The sequence below is a fragment of the Ischnura elegans genome, chromosome 4 (assembly GCF_921293095.1).
Source record: "Ischnura elegans chromosome 4, ioIscEleg1.1, whole genome shotgun sequence".
In the NCBI taxonomy this organism is placed as follows: domain Eukaryota; kingdom Metazoa; phylum Arthropoda; class Insecta; order Odonata; family Coenagrionidae; genus Ischnura; species Ischnura elegans.
This window is the reverse complement of record NC_060249.1, coordinates 51,107,740-51,124,920: the sequence shown is the minus strand read 5'-3', so window position 1 is coordinate 51,124,920 and position 17,181 is coordinate 51,107,740. Positions and strand designations below refer to the sequence as shown.

General features: G+C 38.4%; 1 protein-coding gene across 1 annotated transcript in view; it reads right to left on the bottom strand.

Annotated features, from left to right (window-relative positions):
• LOC124157439 (NFX1-type zinc finger-containing protein 1-like) overlaps positions 1-15,543 on the bottom strand; it is a 32,280-nt gene extending 16,737 nt beyond the window's left edge. Inside the window, exons 1-2 of the mRNA XM_046532138.1 lie at positions 15,419-15,543; positions 12,391-12,499 (exon numbers count right to left, since the gene is read on the bottom strand). Coding sequence (XP_046388094.1) covers positions 12,391-12,499; positions 15,419-15,522 — 213 coding nt within the window. The 5' untranslated portion in view covers positions 15,523-15,543. The remainder of the gene's footprint in view (positions 1-12,390; positions 12,500-15,418) is intronic.
• Between the last annotated feature and the right edge of the window lie 1,638 nt (positions 15,544-17,181).

Below are 17,181 nucleotides of genomic sequence, written 5' to 3'. Positions count from 1 at the left end.
AGTGTTTATGTAAATAAAGAGGGAACACCTAATGCATCACCCAAAAAAACAATTTCCTGTGGGGTTCCTCAGGGATCCGTTCTGGGTCCAGTGCTACTCCTAATATACATAAATGATCGCTCGATTAGGTCAACAGTTAACAATGATGTGCTAATCTCAATATATTATGGTGAATTCTATTCCCACGTTATTTATAGCATCCTTTTTTGGAGCCCTTTTCCCTGTGCTCATGCAGTTTTTAAAATACAAAAGAAGATAGTGAGACTCATGTGTAGTGCACCCCTTAGAGCCCCATGTCACCCTAGGTAATGTCTATTATTATTTCCTTATGTCTTTTTTTTTGTAACTTAACATTGACTTGCCATATATCATGGAACATGTATGTACCAAGATCTCCAGGCAAATAAATATATTATTATTATTATTATTTTGTTCTTTAATTTTCTTCAGTTTTCACTGAGTAGCTTTAGTGTTAAGAGCACGGGTGAGAAATTTTCTCGTGATATGACAGGTTGAAATTATTACAGCCTTTTGCAGTTTGATGTATGTATTTGGATGGAGGTTGAGTATTTTGAAACTATTTTGTATATGTTTTGGAATGATACCGGTAGCTGAGATGACAATTGGAGCTATATAAACCTGTTCCATATTCCATATTATAGGTTTGTATAGGCAGATCGTAATAGATTTTAAATGCGCCGTTTTCAAGCACTGTTTCAGGGTGGTACACATAATATGGGGTCTTAGTATCTATTAACCCCTTCCCTGATTCGGACGAGATATCTCGTCCTAAGAAGACGCGCAAAAACTGACGCGGCCGAGTTAACTCGTCCTATGTCAAGTTGGCTTCTTCTTTCGTGATCTGGACGAGATATCTCGTCCCCTTATTAGAAGTACGTAGTTTTGCCGTGAGAGTGCATACATGTCTTCACAATGCATGATATCCGGCAAACTTCTACGTTTTTTCGAGGTCCAAAAGAGGGGAAAATTCTATTATTTCTCGCAATGTTTATGTTTCTAAACCTATTGTGTATCGAGATGTGATAAATGAACAAAGAAACAATGCGTTTTATAAATAACTGCGATGACTTTTCGCAGAGTTTTTATCAATCGTTGGAACAGCCGAAGTGAGTCGGCAGACAAGTGCCGTCTTGCTATTCTGAAGGTCGCGCGTTCGAATCTTGCTATCGGAAAGGATGTTGTATTATCTTTATTCCGTGAATAAATGAATTTGAAACATTTTATAAACACTACTAAGCAAAACTATCATTACTTACTCTTCAGTGTAGTCGACGGGACCTCGTAAATAAATTACGTCCAAGCTGCTATTCCAAAGGTCGCGTGTTCGAAAGCCATTTCTGTAAATTACGTAACAGTAGTCGGGAACTTTCTGATAATGTTCTTTTTCAGCAATATGGTGTCAAAATCTTCGCACCGAAAATCAACTTGCTCAGTGATGTTTTATTGTCTTTTTTCTTTATAATGACAAACTATATCTTTGTTTTTTAGTTTTCCGTTTGTTATTTAGCTACAAATACAACTGATTATTATTTCATTTCTGTAAGTTCGTCAATATTTGTGACCGTGCATAGATTTGACATAGAACCTTCGGCTATTCAGCTATTTCTCCCTTCCAGGGAATACATATTTTCTATCTCCCAACCCCCTTGTTTATCCATCCCTTCTCTTCATCCATTGTTCTCTTCCCTCCGCCTTTCCTTTTACGCACTGTCTACGCACTGTCGCGGCCGCCCTTTCATCCTTTTCATCCTCCTCCCCTCCGATCTCCCTTTCATGCAACCACTGCACCCTCATCGGTTTTTCCCTACTGCCCTCCACTTTCCCTTTTTACAGCCGCACATGACAAAAAACACTCTATCTCACCATTTTTCCCTTCCCAATGCCTCTGACCCTCATGTTTTGGTTTCTTTGCCTCTGTCCTATTACCACTATCTGTTTTGGGTTACTTACACTCCCATTCCATAAAATTCTAGTGTCAGTTCTACGGAGTCTTTTGGAGTGTTCACAGCTAACATTTATTTCCTCTGCGAATTACTGTACAAAGAGCTAGATTCGGCATAAAAACTTTTGTTCTCTGCGAGTCCAGCACCGGATACGTCTGGTCAACAATCATTTATACCGGGAAAGGCACTACTCTTGACAAAGACTTTGAAAGTAAGCCAATGTCCTCCCAAGTGGTATTGTCACTGATGAAACCACTATTTGAAAAAGGGTATTGCGTCAGGACAGACAATTTTTATACCTCTCCACAACTAGCCGAGGAACTAGTTTCTCATTCTTGTGATACTTATGGAACTGTGTGCAGAACAGGAAAGGGGATGCCAGAGGGGCTGAAGAAGAAAAAAATGAAGAAAGGAGATGTGGCAGCTTTCCGTAAAGGAAAAATTTTGGTTCTTCCCTGGAAGGACAAAAAGGAAGTAACGTTACTCTCTACAGTTCACAATAGGGAAATGAGAGAGGTGCAGAAAAGGGGGGCAGTGGTTATGAAACCAAAGGTAGTCATCAATTACAATGAGACAATGCGGGGTGTTGACAGGGTAGATCAGCATTTGGCTGACTATCCAATCCCAAGAAAAAGAGGGAAAAAATATTGTAAAAAATTATTTTTTCATTTGATGGAAATTTGCTTATGGAATTCATATGTTTTATGTCGAAAAACAGGTAGTGATAAAACACATTTGCAATACAGGCTGGACCTAATAGATAAAATGATTGAACTGTACTTCCCAAGTGTTCCCTCCCCTAAGGCAGGTAGGCCACCTGCAAAAGCCCATCCCCTCCGAATTACCGAGAGGCATTTCCCAGACATAATCCCACCCACGGAAAATAAGTCAAACCCAACTCGGAAGTGTGCCGTGTGCTCCCGAAAGCGAGATGCGCGTGGAAAAATGGGGAGGAGGGAGAGTCGCAATTTTTGCCCTGACTGTAATGTGGGTGTTTCAAAGTGTACCACACAAAAATAGACTTTTAGTTTATATAATATTTTACCGTTTCAAATTTGGAGTTTATATTAATATTTTTCTAACTCCATCGTCTGTTTTTATAGTGAGTAATTTTTGTGACTATATTTATTGTGAAATATTTTACTTGATTTTTATGCAAGAATACATGAAATTTTTTTAAAAGTGATATAATAAGAGTAATTTTAAAATAAATGACTTCGTAAAACACTTAAATGAATGTTTTTTATTTAATATCTAGCTGTAAATAATTAAAAAACGTAATAAAATAATATGACATTTTTTGTGATATTTGTTGAGAAATATCCGTCAGTGAAGGGGTTAACTTGTGCTGGTAGGCCAGTTTTTGGTGGATAATTTTTGCAACTTGATTATGTCTACTTAAATATTCCGTATTAGCTAGCATCTTACAGCCAGATATAATGTGCTGGATTGTTTCAGGTACTTGAACATCTTCTACATTTTTCATCAATTATGCTTTTATCACCAAGGATGTACTTTGCATAATTTTTAGTGCGGATAACCTGGTCTTGTATTGCAAGCATGAACCCTTCGGTTTCTCCATAAAGTTCACCCAATGACAACCATTTGTTTGATGAGATTTTATCAACATATGGTTGATTGAGGTCATTGATGTGTCGTCCATGTAATTCCTTCTGGGCCCATACTTCTACCTTTCTATTTAATAGAACAGCTCCTGTGTTGGTTGCTTCATCGGTCGTGCCATTTTTTAGATTTAATGGTGTTAATTTGTTGTCGGCATATACTATTGATTTGTGAAGCTTCGAACTGTTTGATTTATCATAGAAGAAATGTTTTAGTCCATGAATTTGGTTTTTGAGGAGCTGTAGTAAATCTATTAATCCTCTACCTCCCATATAGCGGGGTAGCGTTAGCCTTTCTATTGCAGCCTTTGGGTGATGTAAATTAAATTTTGTGAATGATGTACGTATTGATCTTTCTATGCCTGCTATTTCGGTTTTGGTCCAGTCAATCACTCCAAATGTATATGTCAACACAGGTACCGCAAACGTATTGATGGCTTTGATTACATTTCGTGCATTTAATTCTGTTTTAAGGATGGATGTTAGTCTTTTATGGAATTCAGTTGTTAATTCCTTCTTGATCTGTTTATGTTGTATTGATTTTGCTTGCAGGAATCCAAGGTATTTGTAGTTCTCATTTGCTTCCATAGATATTGACTCGTCATCTTTAACATTGAAGTTACCATGCTTGATTTTCCCTTTTCCTATGTGAAGTAATCTGCATTTATCCAATCCGAATTGCATTTTTATATCAGCGGAGAACCTACTTGTGACATCCAAAAGGTACTTGAGCTGTATTTCATTTGAGGCATAGATTTTAATATCGTCCATATATAGAAGGTGAGACAAAGTAAAACTGGTGTTTGTACTATTTTTTATTTTGTATCCATATTTAGTGCTATTGAGGGCATTTGATAATGGGTTCAACGCCAGGCAAAACCAAAGTGGACTCAATGAGTCTCCTTGGAATAAACCCCGTTGTATGTCAATGGTTGGTGTTATAAAGCCTTTACCTGATACATTGACCATTAGATTATTGCTGTTTTCCACTTTGCCATAGTTGCTTCTAAAAACTTAATGATGGTGCCGTGGATTTTGTATGTAGTCAGAACTTTTAAGAGCCAATTATGTGGGACACTGTCAAACGCCTTACGGTAGTCAATATAAGCAACATGAAGGTTTCTGTTATTTTTGCGTGATTGTTGTAATACTACAGAATCAATTGTCAATTGCTCCTTGCATCCCATATGGAACTTTCGGCATCCTTTTTGCTCTTCTGCAAGTATATTATTCTGGTCAATATGGCTATATATTTTATTTGTAATACAAGACGTGAGTATTTTGTATATAGTAGGTAGACATGTTATGGGTCGATATTGTGTTGGATCTTCCATATTCATTGTTTTGGGCTTCATGTATGTTATCCCTGTTGTGAAGAAATCAGGGAGGTTTGTTGGGTTATTAATAATATCATTAAAACATTTGGCTATGGCTCCATGTAGAGACGTAAACTGTTTATACCAGAAGTTTTGAATTCCATCAGGACCTGGTGATTTCCAATTATGTGCCTTTCTTAAAACTATTTTGATGTCCTCGGTTGAGATTTTAGTAAACTGCATTTCAACTAAATTGAGGTGTAAGTTTTCTTCGTTTCCAATCCAGCTTGCACTCGAATTGCTTTCTGTTGGGGTCGACCATATTGAGGACCAGAAGTTGTATACTCCATCCTGATCTGGCAATTTACCTTCGATGTCAGTTGTTGCAGATGATCTCAGCTTCTTGTAAAATGATTTTTCGGAAGTTTTAAATTCCCGGTTTTGTTCCTTTCTATTGAAAGACTTATTGGATCTTTTAAGGTGCCCAACTTTAACTGCTAGTTTTTGTTTATTAAGTTCGAGCAACTCTTTGACATACCTGCTGTGGTTTTCATTAGCTACATCTATGTTGAAATTTTTGAAAACACATTTAAGTGATGATACTAACTTTCTTGATCTATTTCCATTTTGATATTGGGTCAATTTACCAATTTGCTGCCTTAGATGTTTTATATTGCTCTCTAAGCGTTTTCTCCATGGTGGAATTGTTTCTTTTCTTAGTGGCACTGTTTCAGATCGGGAGTTCGGTTTGATTTTGAAGCCTAAGTGTTTACTAATGGTGAAAGAAGCAGCATAAATCAATGTATGGATGTCGGAAATATTGCTTAAATACTGGGTTAGCTGTGGTAGGATATTATTGACCATAGCGACGGTTTGCATAAACTTCGTTGATGTATTTATTTTTGGAATTTTCGGTCGCTGGCTGGGATCTGAACCGTAATATTCTATTACCGTTTTGGTTAGCAATTCTGATATTTCAGTCTCTTCAAGATTTGTCGTTTTGGACTGATTGGTGTCAATATGTTCTTCTTGGCATTGGCTATTGATGATTCCTGAGTTTCCTGTTTTAAAAGTTATTATTATTATTATTATTGCAGTACTGCATTAGATAAACGCGGAATTGGATAAGACTCATTTCTTCATTATGATAACTCGTGCAATAGCAACAATTGCCTACTCGCGAAATTTGTGTGCAGTGGGCACTCAAGAGGCAACAGAAGGTGAGGACCTTGGGGTGGGGAAAATTGGGGCTTCTCATTGGCAGCAGTTTTGTATAGTCAGACATTCCTGAGGTGGGATTCTGTACACCGTACCAACGATTGTCAGTGTTGGTAAGCTGGGGCCGTATTCTGTATTTCGTCGGTACCGCACCATCAGATTTCCCTTTCAAGCCCACCGACTGGACATGATTCCATACCGACAACGGTTTCCGTACTTACCACGGCACTTTCAGCGATTCTGTAAGGTCGTCAGTTTCAAACCAGTCGGTACGGTTCTCCTCCTTCCCAAACAGGGAAAATCCAAATACAGTGGAACCTCGATCCATCATTTTTCACGGGGATGGATGAAAAAAACGATGAATGCGGGAAAACGATCGATGCGGGAATGGTTGTCCGAGTTGCCTATGTCCCATGAAACACTTGATTTTTGCGAATTATGATATTCATTAATGGATTCAAACAAGATTTTAGCTGACTACAGGAATATTATTACTTTATCAAAACATTTAGGTCATATTGTTGATTCAAATTATATTTCTTTCAAATATCCTGAAGGAACTAAAAAATGTTTCACTCCACTCGGAATTTTCACTGCTATTTCACTGTAAAAATTCTTATCCATCAAATGCCATTTCAAGTACACGTATTTACGAGATAGATACGTGCATGTTATGCCTCAAACAACTGATTTCGCCATCGTAGTGATTGGTTATCAGATGGATCTAAGACCAAAAATAGTTTATTATTTGAAATGTTCCTTTCTAGCAATTAAATTTTTAATATGATTGAGGCAATGTGCCGTTAACCCATTCCTTCCCAACGTTGCGTGAACACAACGCAAACTTTGCGATTTTTTTTCTCCGTATTTGCTATTGATAAGCAGTTAATATTTTTAACATAGGTAGTTCAATGCTTTATAAAATGCTATGAATTTTTTCACGGAAGAAATTTAATAACTTTTGTTTTTACAATGGCCTTTTCATTTATATGTAAGTCGTTATTTTAGGTTATCTTCTAAGCTTACATATTATGTTAAATCTGAGGCACTCGATGATTATATCTCTTTGCAAATACAATGATGCATTTGTATTCTAGGCCATTGCAACAAATTGGGTGAATTTGACTAAGTGGTTTTCAAATTACTTAAGAACAAAGCAAGTGTTGCTTTCACGCAACATTGGGAGGACCCCAGTAATCTAGTGAAACGGCGCGCAGCGGTGGTAGTCGTGTAGAGCATTTTTTTTACTGAAAAATGAAAAGCTTATCAAGAATATGTTACCTTTTTATAGTGAAACTTTAGTTTCAGGCAATTGTTAAGTATTTTAGTCCTAAATACACATCTACATAAGTGTTGAAGGGTCTTTACTAGGATGTTTGGCAGGTGGTGAGTTTTCACCGAGTTGTGATTGTTTGATATTTTTAACTTCACGTATCGAGCAAGATTAAATCAGCATTTCGATGTGCTATAGTGGAAATTTACGGTGACCTAGACATAAAGGATGCATAAAAACTTTGCTATAAAGTTGTCCAGAAAATATAATGATTTCTGTAGGCATCTGCAATTTCAAGATATACTGGCATCCTAAGGTAAGAACGATCTGCTTACCACAGTTGACAAGTATGCTAAAAGCAAGTGAGTATGTGAGGGTTAGCAAATAGATCGTAAATTGGTATTTACGTGGTGTTGTTGACTAGGATCCAAAGGGAAGGTAGTGGGAGGGTAAAAAGCATATTTAGGCTGGGCGGGGATATCCCGGCACCAATGGGTCTCCGTGCACAGTGGGGGTTGGCAAGTGAGCAAAATGAATGGAGAGATAAGAGGGATCACATTATCGCAGTATTTTCTGAGATATTCATGCCCACTGGCCGCTGACGATAATGAGTTAGTAAGGCTCCAAATGAGGGTGCAGGTCATTTCGAAAGAAATTTTTTGAGAACTATGAGTGACTATGAATGCACAGGGATTCCAAGAAAAATATTTCTAGATATATTGACTCAGGTAAAGGGCTTTCTGGGTATTACGGTATATATAAGGGGGATGTTCTGTTCCATCTGCTTTTACTATATCTGTGGTTGTCTGTTGAACAATCGTTCCCTCCAAATGACCTGAACTCACATTTGCAGCCTAAGTTGTTCACTATCACCAGTGATCATAGTGCATGAAATTCTCAGAAAATATTCCAATAGCGTGGTATTTCTTCCATTCTGATGTTTAGTGGCTATCACACCTTAGCAAAAAATATTACTGGAGTAAGGAAGCCTGACTGGTAACAGAAGTTTGGACCAGGGGGATAAGTTTTCTAAGATGCGTCCATACTTTGCGAGCTCAACCAAATATTTCTACGGTTTGATGCAATTTCTCATAAATTATCTTTTGACGAGAAGATGATGCCATATTTTAGTGAAAGTGAAGGAGCAATTACTCATTATCAATAGCAGACACTTTGTTACTTCCGCCATATAAAAATTCCTATTATTTGACCGGTTTCTTAATATTTTCTGTACTTTATAATGGTGTAACAGCCGAAACCAGTAAAATAGTATAAATTTTTATAAATACTTTGTGGAAGTCACAAAGTATCTGTTATTGATAATATGGACCTTCTACCATGTACAAGCTTCAAGTTTCGATTGGAACAACTACACTTTTAGTCACTAAACTTGCCATAATATAGGACATAACGGAATAAATTGTTTGCGAAATACAGTAAGGAAAGACAAGGTTGACTACAATATTGTTCGTGACGAAAACATTCACGACGAAGATGCTGAGTTTGTAGCAGCCAGAAGTTTAGTGATTACCAAAAATGCAATATTCATTTAAATACTGATTGGTCCTCTAAATTTCATGAACAATTTCAAGTTTAATCAATATTTTGGGTTAATTACACATTTGGGTTATAATAAAAGAGAATTATTTGCAAAAATAAAAGAGTTCCAAAAAAAAGGCAAAACGGCTCATTTGACCCAGAGAACTCCCAACTTTGCGAATACGTAACGTTTCACAAACCACAACTTAAAAACAATAAAAATATAAAAATCGATAATTTGCCTCATTTGAGTCTGTTTTATTGCTAATTCATAAAAATATTTGGAATTTTTAAGTTATTAACATGCTTGGGATTTAATGGGTTAATTGTCAGCGGCACGCCCACCTGATCCTCGGCTTCATCCCATTTCTCGTTTTCACCAGGGATCTCGCTCTACCCCCACCCCTGCCATCATGTGCTAGCGGCCAACCCGAGGAACTCTGCAATATTCACGTGCTTCTAGCCTGGATTCTTTTCTTCATCTTCAATTATTTTAAGTCCATCATTTAAAGTTCTCACTTGTTTCTTCGGAAGGGCCATGGTGCGAAGGCAAATAAAAATAAAACTGTTAAAAAAGAAACCAGGCTTCATTGAACCCACACGGAAGACACTCGCTGGTTTTAAGTTAACTCACCCAGGAAAGCACGGAACCACTCATACGAGGTGAAGTTTTGCACTAATGGTATCGCGTACGGCGTAAGCAGAGCTTACTGCAGAGGGTGAAGCATGAACATATGACTGCACAATGAAATTTATTGTCCAATAGAGAAGGCAACTTACCCACTCATTTCTTACAGTAAGTAGCGTAGCTCCAGATGAGCAGATGAATTCAGATGCTAGTACGGAGAAAAAAATATCATGAGAAAACATCGCTTTGTTAGCAACTCTGACAAGCGGATCTTAGGAAATGCACTATTGTAACTATCCCACGGCACTCAGCTTCTCCCTATCGTATTTCAATCTCCTGGGGAAGATTCTAACTACCGTATAAGCGCGTGTAAGAGGCGCACCTTTTTTCCCAGACATTGCAGCCGAAATTGGGGGTGCGCCTCTTACACAAACTTCTTATCTTCCCTCCTCCCCTTCCCCGGTCGCAAGTCCAAGGGGAACTGAGTGGCCTTGGTTTTCAGCGTGAGTCAGTCATCTGAAACCCTGGGTAAAATCAAGCGGGAGGGGAGTTTCTCCCTTAGTGACGTATTTTTAAAATGCTCCTGTTTGAATTTCTTGCAAGCATCGCGCCGTCACGTCGGTATCCCAGAGGTGAACGTTGAAAAGATCGCGTGGGGTGATTCGCTCCGGAGCGCGCGTTAAATTTACTGCCACGAGTGAGCATGCCCCGGCATTTATACTGCATATAGTAATCGCTTATCAAACGTATAGAAACGCGTAGTTTTGAAGGACATACCTGGTTAATAGTCAACATCTGTCTTGCCTAGCAATTTCCATTACGCTGAGAACCTGATTTTTCACAAATCATCTTCAGACGCTAATATGAGGATTTTTGCTGAAATTTATATTGGTTTCAAAACCTGCTGTTTAAAAAATTCGAACGAGTGTGTTCATTGTTGGACTAAATGGTGGATAGAAGAAATCGGAAATGCTTAAGAGTGAAGAGCGCGGAAGGAGAGGTCGAGGGGAAGGAACGCGATCCCTCCCCTCCGTATTTCAAGCTACGAGGCTATGAGCGAAGGAGCAAGGGAAGAACACGTCCGATCTTGCATGTGACGTCGTTGCCTTTAAAGCGAAGGGGCGAAGGCGCAGCAATGTGATATACGCAGTTTGCGTTGCCTGAAGTTTCCAGTTCGTCTCGTCTTGTTTGAATGCGCTTATGGTACGCTTGTTTCTTCCGAAATTGTGCTGTTTGTACTATGTTGAATATTAGTAGCCTTGTTTATCTATAAATCTTTGTGTCAATCAATTAGAGCTCAAAAGACTTAAATGCTGTCAGATATACGTCGCGTTAAGTCTAATTCTTTTTAGAACCTCGTGCATGTCATACAATTGCTGAAAGATATCGAGATATCTTCGAGCTCATAAGGTGACTCACCTAGCATTTGACCTCCAGAAACTCGGAGAATTGAACCTGGTAGACCGAAAAAGGTCAGTTGGTGAGATAGGGTAGGGATGAAACACGTTTCCATTGTTCCCCTGTCACTTGATATTTTCCTATTTTCCTGAGGAGTCTCGGAAAGGAAAAAATCGGCAGAGGCATTGGCTGATGGAGGGCCGAGTGTAGCTTCGTTAGGCCCCTTGCACACACACCGATTTTGGACAGCCGGTAAAATATCGCCCGATATTTTACCGGCGAAGCGATGCTTGCACACACGCCGGATTTTTACCGGTCATACGATAAGTTGCTATGTTTTTGAGCCGGCACCGGCGATCCACAGTGACAATGGCCGGCAGCTAACCGGCATTTTGCCGGTGCCGTCGCGTGTTCGGTACGTGTGCAAGCTCCAATGCTCTCCCATTGTTCACTATTGGAATGTGGACGGCGATATTTTACCGGCCATCAAAAATCGGTGTGTGTGCAAGGGGCCTTAAATCCACGACGTGGTTATTATCATACGGCGCTGAGATTGCCCCGATTGTTGTCCAATCTCTTGGGAAGGTTATGCTATGTGCCTGTCGTGTTTTGCCTTAAAATTTTCCACGGCTGCATTTCTATTGCAATACTCCTGCGAGAGCTTTTAAACAAAATTGTTCGTGAGTAGGACAAGCAACGTAGAGCGATGGCGTATGCGAAGAGAGGATCGGAACTCTTTCTACTCCCTCTTATGCCGCTATTACCGCCGCAGTTATCAAAATTACCTCTTTCAAATAGTACTGAAAGAGGAAATTTTGATAACTTGAAATTCCAGGCATACGTCTGCAACACCGCACGATAGGATAAAAAAATGCCGCAAAAATTTTTTTCTTCATAGCTTCGATGCTCGAAATAGGGGTGCGCCTCTTACACGTGTGCGCCTCTTACACAAGCTTATACGGTATGTGTCTGTCTTTATTAGCCGTAAATAACACATTGTAAACACTTCGTCTCATTTTCATCAAACGATAGATGAGGGAAAATTATACGACGGGACCACGATCTTCAAATGATAAATGCGGGAAAACGATACTTTGCGGAACGATAGATGCGGGAAAAAATTACATTGTCTTTATGGAACTTAATTTGGGACCAGGAGCGGCGAACGAAGAATGCAGGAAAACGATCAATGCGGGAACGATAGATCGGGGTTCCACTGTATATCCGGAGTTAGAAGCCATCTAACGTGTCATCGCCAATGAAAGAAGGGTAAAAACAAGTGAAGACTGATTGGCACAGTTTGCTGTCGTCGCTTTAAATCTTTTTGTTTGCGGAAATTACGACTTATTGTTAGATTAAGATAATCTATATTGGATACGTTGGATATTGGATCCTTTTGGCTTAAACCGCTAGCCCTTAATTCATAGCTTACCTTACAGGGTAAGCAATACCCACACTTCTCCTTACACTGAAAGTGTTCGCAGCGATATTTGCATTTCTCTCTGCATGGAGGGCAAGGATTGGAGCAAGGAGCTAAGCACCTGGAAAATAAGATGCAAATACATTTCAATTTATTAACAAAGAACAATACACGGCCCACTTGTGAAGTATGACTGGCATTAAGCATGTGAAGTTTCAGTAAGTACATTTTAGTATAATGGAGTAAATTCATTTTCTGATGCCAATCACTGTAACGTAAATAACTGCCTGAATAGAGGACATCATATCAATTGGCATAGCCAAAGTTAACTAAATTCCACCTTTTCGGTTGGTTGCAAACAAAGGCAGTCTGAAATGATTGGGGTCCCTCAGCTTAACCCTTTCAAGACGGTAGAGTTCTCTCTTTAGCATGACTGCTGGACTGAGCCCCAAGAGACTCTTCGGTCCCCCCTGTATGGAGCATTTTTATAAGACATTCATTAAGAAAGGACTCGCAGATAATCACAACTCTCAGCTCCAACCTTTTTCAACCCTTTCTAGAGAGGACTCCACATAATCTTGGAACCTGAGGGTAGTTGGGCTCCCTCCTTTCCGGATTTAAGACCCTCACAGCGGCATTGGTTTGCGGTCAACTTATGATTTAATTGTACATATGAGCTACTTGGATAATTATTGCTTGCACATTAATTGCATACTTTGAATTGAATTTCTTGCTTTTTTTTAGCATTTTCAAATTTTGAACAAATCTCTACTGTCATTATTAATGGATTTAATGAATCAATCATTTCCATTCCAGTAATGTGGTCCTGAAAGTTTTCTCACTGATTCCAAACCTTATGACAAGCCTCTCACTATTTGTTCGAAATTCATTAGCAGAGGTAAAATTTTCCTTGCAAGAAAAGCTCTTAGTCTGTCACCGTTAGGGCATCTATGGTACCGCTAGGAAAGTGTGTACCACACGGGCATACAAACACCTATGGAGCCTTTGGAATTGCATCCATCGGTATACCATATTTCTCCGAATATACCCAGTGAGAAATGAGTCATCAAATCGCCGTCGATTCGACGTCGAAGTAGTCATCGATAAAACGTCGATGGCAACACATCGATCGATGTCTATATGGCCCGAAAATCGATGTGTTTTCGACGTCGACGTCATCGACGTGTTTTTGATGTCGATGTCATCGACGTGTTTTCTATGTCGACATGATACCGTCTTCTTACCTGCGATTCCTAATAATAATTACGGAAATATACATCTTTTTGGCTGATAAAGAGCATCTATTGCTGCCCCAACGACGGATTTCACTCGAGCTCGCATTGTCTGAACAAATGAAGGCTGAAATAATTAGAATGTTTCAAATTTATTATGGTGAATTGTAATCTCATGTCCTTCGTATTTATCTTCAATAATAACCAGAAACCTTTGAGAAAAAATGTGAGATGTTGATATCTATGACGTGAGGCTAAAGGTACCGAAATGACACGAAACGAAACGCCGACAGCAACCGACACAGGTTTCCACCGGCTTATCAGAGTGACACAGTCCAAACATTACTAGGATTACTAGAGACCGGTAGAGACTGCCAGACTGCCTTCAAGCTGCAACGCCATGCGCTTCCGATAAAGTTACAGAATGAAAAGGAATCAAAGATTGTTCTCCAAGATTAAGACTAATGTGTATGATTTAATAAAATAATTATTTAATTTTAGCTTTATGATTTGTGTCACATATGCTTTAATAGAGTCCCACCGTTAAATTTAAGACTTTGTCACAACATCACTCAGCCAATCAACACGCTGGCCCCGCTAACCAATGAGAATAACACGTCGAAAAATCGTCGATTGAACAAATAAAATCAACATCGACCACATATCGATCTATAGTCGTCGAATCGACGAAGATTCGACGTAGATTCGATGAACCATTTCTTGCTGGGATAGTCACCCTCTGAATCTAGACCCACCCTAGATATATTCCCTCCACCTAATTTTGAGACTTCAGTTTTGAGAAAAAAATTTGCATTGAATATATCATTGCAGATAAAAATGCAGTTGAATATAATACCAAAAAGCTAGTCCCTTTTTATACAAAAAGCAGCAATTTTAAATATTCAAAATTAGTCAGAAAATTTTTAAATTCAGAATAAGAAGATTACAGTGCTTTGCGTAACCTGTACCTGGCCTAAAACCAGCAAAAATTGTAAGGAAAAAAATAAAAATAATAATAATAAAGCGTACAAGAGAAGAAAAGCCACATGAAAACCTTCACAAGAATACGGAATCACATTACAGGCCATTTCTTAAGAAATGATGGGATGATGACTGTAATCGTCGAATTTCTATCTGAAGTTCTTAAACTACTTCCTTGGCATTAGAAAAAATGAAAAAAATACAGCAAAAGCTACTGGTAGCTGAGCAAATATTCCTCACAGATTTGAGTAGGTAAAAAGAATGGTTATCCCCTGGATAGGTAAAAAAATACATATTTCTCTTCAGCATCCCTGCTCTTTCTTCAATAAATATGTAATAGTTTGATATCTTTTTTTTTATTTACTGTTAGGTATGCTATCAAATGGGTCAAAATGGCCATAACTAAGGTTGACGTGAAAATTACAGCATATTAAAGGTATAAAGGAAAAAAAATGAGCGTGAAACATTTACTGCTGAAAATGTCATTCCATGTACGTAATCGTGGCTGCATTAATGAACTCTAGTTGTCTCGGTACAATTTGCGGAGGTAGCTGGGCAGTATCGGGGGTCTCTCCTTGGTATGATAAGTGGAGGTTTTATGATATAAAGAGGATCATTACAAAAAAGTTTGCCTATAAATTTAAACCTGACGGGACCGTAGGGGTGGTATGAAGCATAGAGGTTTATGATGTCAAGAGGTTCACTACATAGAGGTTTTACTGTATCTGTATATTTTACGGAAAACAATTAGGCATGCATCACAATGTGATACCACAGAAGGAAAATAGGAATTCTTTAGTCAACACACACATATAGCAATAACTCACTTGTGCCCACAAATAAGCCTCCTTTCACATTTCTCCTTGCAGGTGATGTGGATTCTTCCTTGCATGCACTGCCCACAGGTGCCCTTGCATTTATGTCCACACATTAAGATTTTTGCACAAGGCTCTTGGCATTTTAGCATTAGAGTATCTGGATTGGAAACTGTCAAGAGAAATACATTTAGGTACAGTAGAATCCTGATTTAAGGTTTTTCAGGAGGGAACAAAATTTAAAACACTAAATGAGGACCAGCCATTTTTTTTTTTTTTTTTTTCAGGTTTTAGGGTCTCAAATGATTGGAATGGCTTTTTATGAATAAAAAATATTATTTTAAGTAACTAAAAGGTGCTGCATGCTGCAAAAAGTAAATTGATTAAATGTTCTCAGCCCAATGAATGTTGGTTAATACTTTTCAGGAATCAGCTAAAAATATGGGTAGTAAAAATAAGTCATGAGAGGATGACAATAGGGTGGTTTCCTATTATTTTTTTATTGCCTGAATCGAAAGATTATTACTCCTGGAGTACGTATTTCACGCTTTTAGATTTTTAAATGACAATATCTATTTTTTGCGATTAAATGAAAAGTAAAATTTTCAAGCGCGCAAAAACGCGACGCGTAAGTAGGAACGCATTTCTGGTTCCCCCTCCTGCCTTGTGAGGTGACCTTGATCGAGGCTCTGAGCGCTGATAGACGCAGGATGCTAGCGGGTAGCTGAGTACCTTGCTGGCTGGTAGCGCTTGGCTTAAAAAAGGTTTATTAATACCTTATCAAACGAATAAAACTTTCCGACCTTAGCCAGTTTTAATAGGTGATTATTAAGACATGTTTCCCTGAGCTCTGTGCCTCATGCATGCATTGATAACCTCAGACGATGTATAACTCCTATCCTCTCGTGTAGAAACTAGGTCCCTGTGACGTCACGTGGAGTGGAATCGCATGGGCGCCAATCTGGCCTTTTTCAAATGAGGATAAAATCTGACTCTTGCCATTTGTCTAAACCGGTATTTCAAAAACCAAATAATTTGTGCACTATGAATACACTAATGGTGGGTAACGAATTGCAATCAATGCCTTTCGTTTTCTTTGATGAAGGAAACTACCCTATTGTTTAAATGAAATATTTTAAGAAAATTATAATGTACATCAACTTAAAAGTAATCCCACACGGAATATTATTATGGACATTAGTGATTCCATTTTTATTAGGGATGGGTCGAATAGTAGATTTCTCGAATTCGAATATCTAATTCGAATATCAAATTGTTGCTCGAATATTCGAATGCCTCGAATTTCGAGATTCGGTAAAATGTATAAAAGATCTATGTATTGCTAATGCTAAGGTTTTATTATGTAATTATGATTTTTGTAGCCTGTATATCTCGTATAAAGTATGATTATTTGATATGAGCCTAATATTTGGGATGTTATGATGCCAAATATGTTGGTGGTACCATATGGTACCGGTAGGCGTAACTCTTAGTGGTAAAAGGATAAATTTTGCACCTAATGACTCAGAGTTTCAATGACATTTAGATAAATGATTGCCACAAAAATCGCAGAAACTTTTTTATTCAGGCGTTACCGGGTTAAGATACACATATATTTGGTTTCCTTTTATGTTGAAGTATGATATTATGGACTCATTATTACCATCCATGCCTAGTTTTCGTATCGGATTTCGTTATTGGTTGAACGTTTAACACCTTGTGGAGTAGGAAAAAACATAACCGGAAAATATTTATTCTTTGATGATTAAAATGGA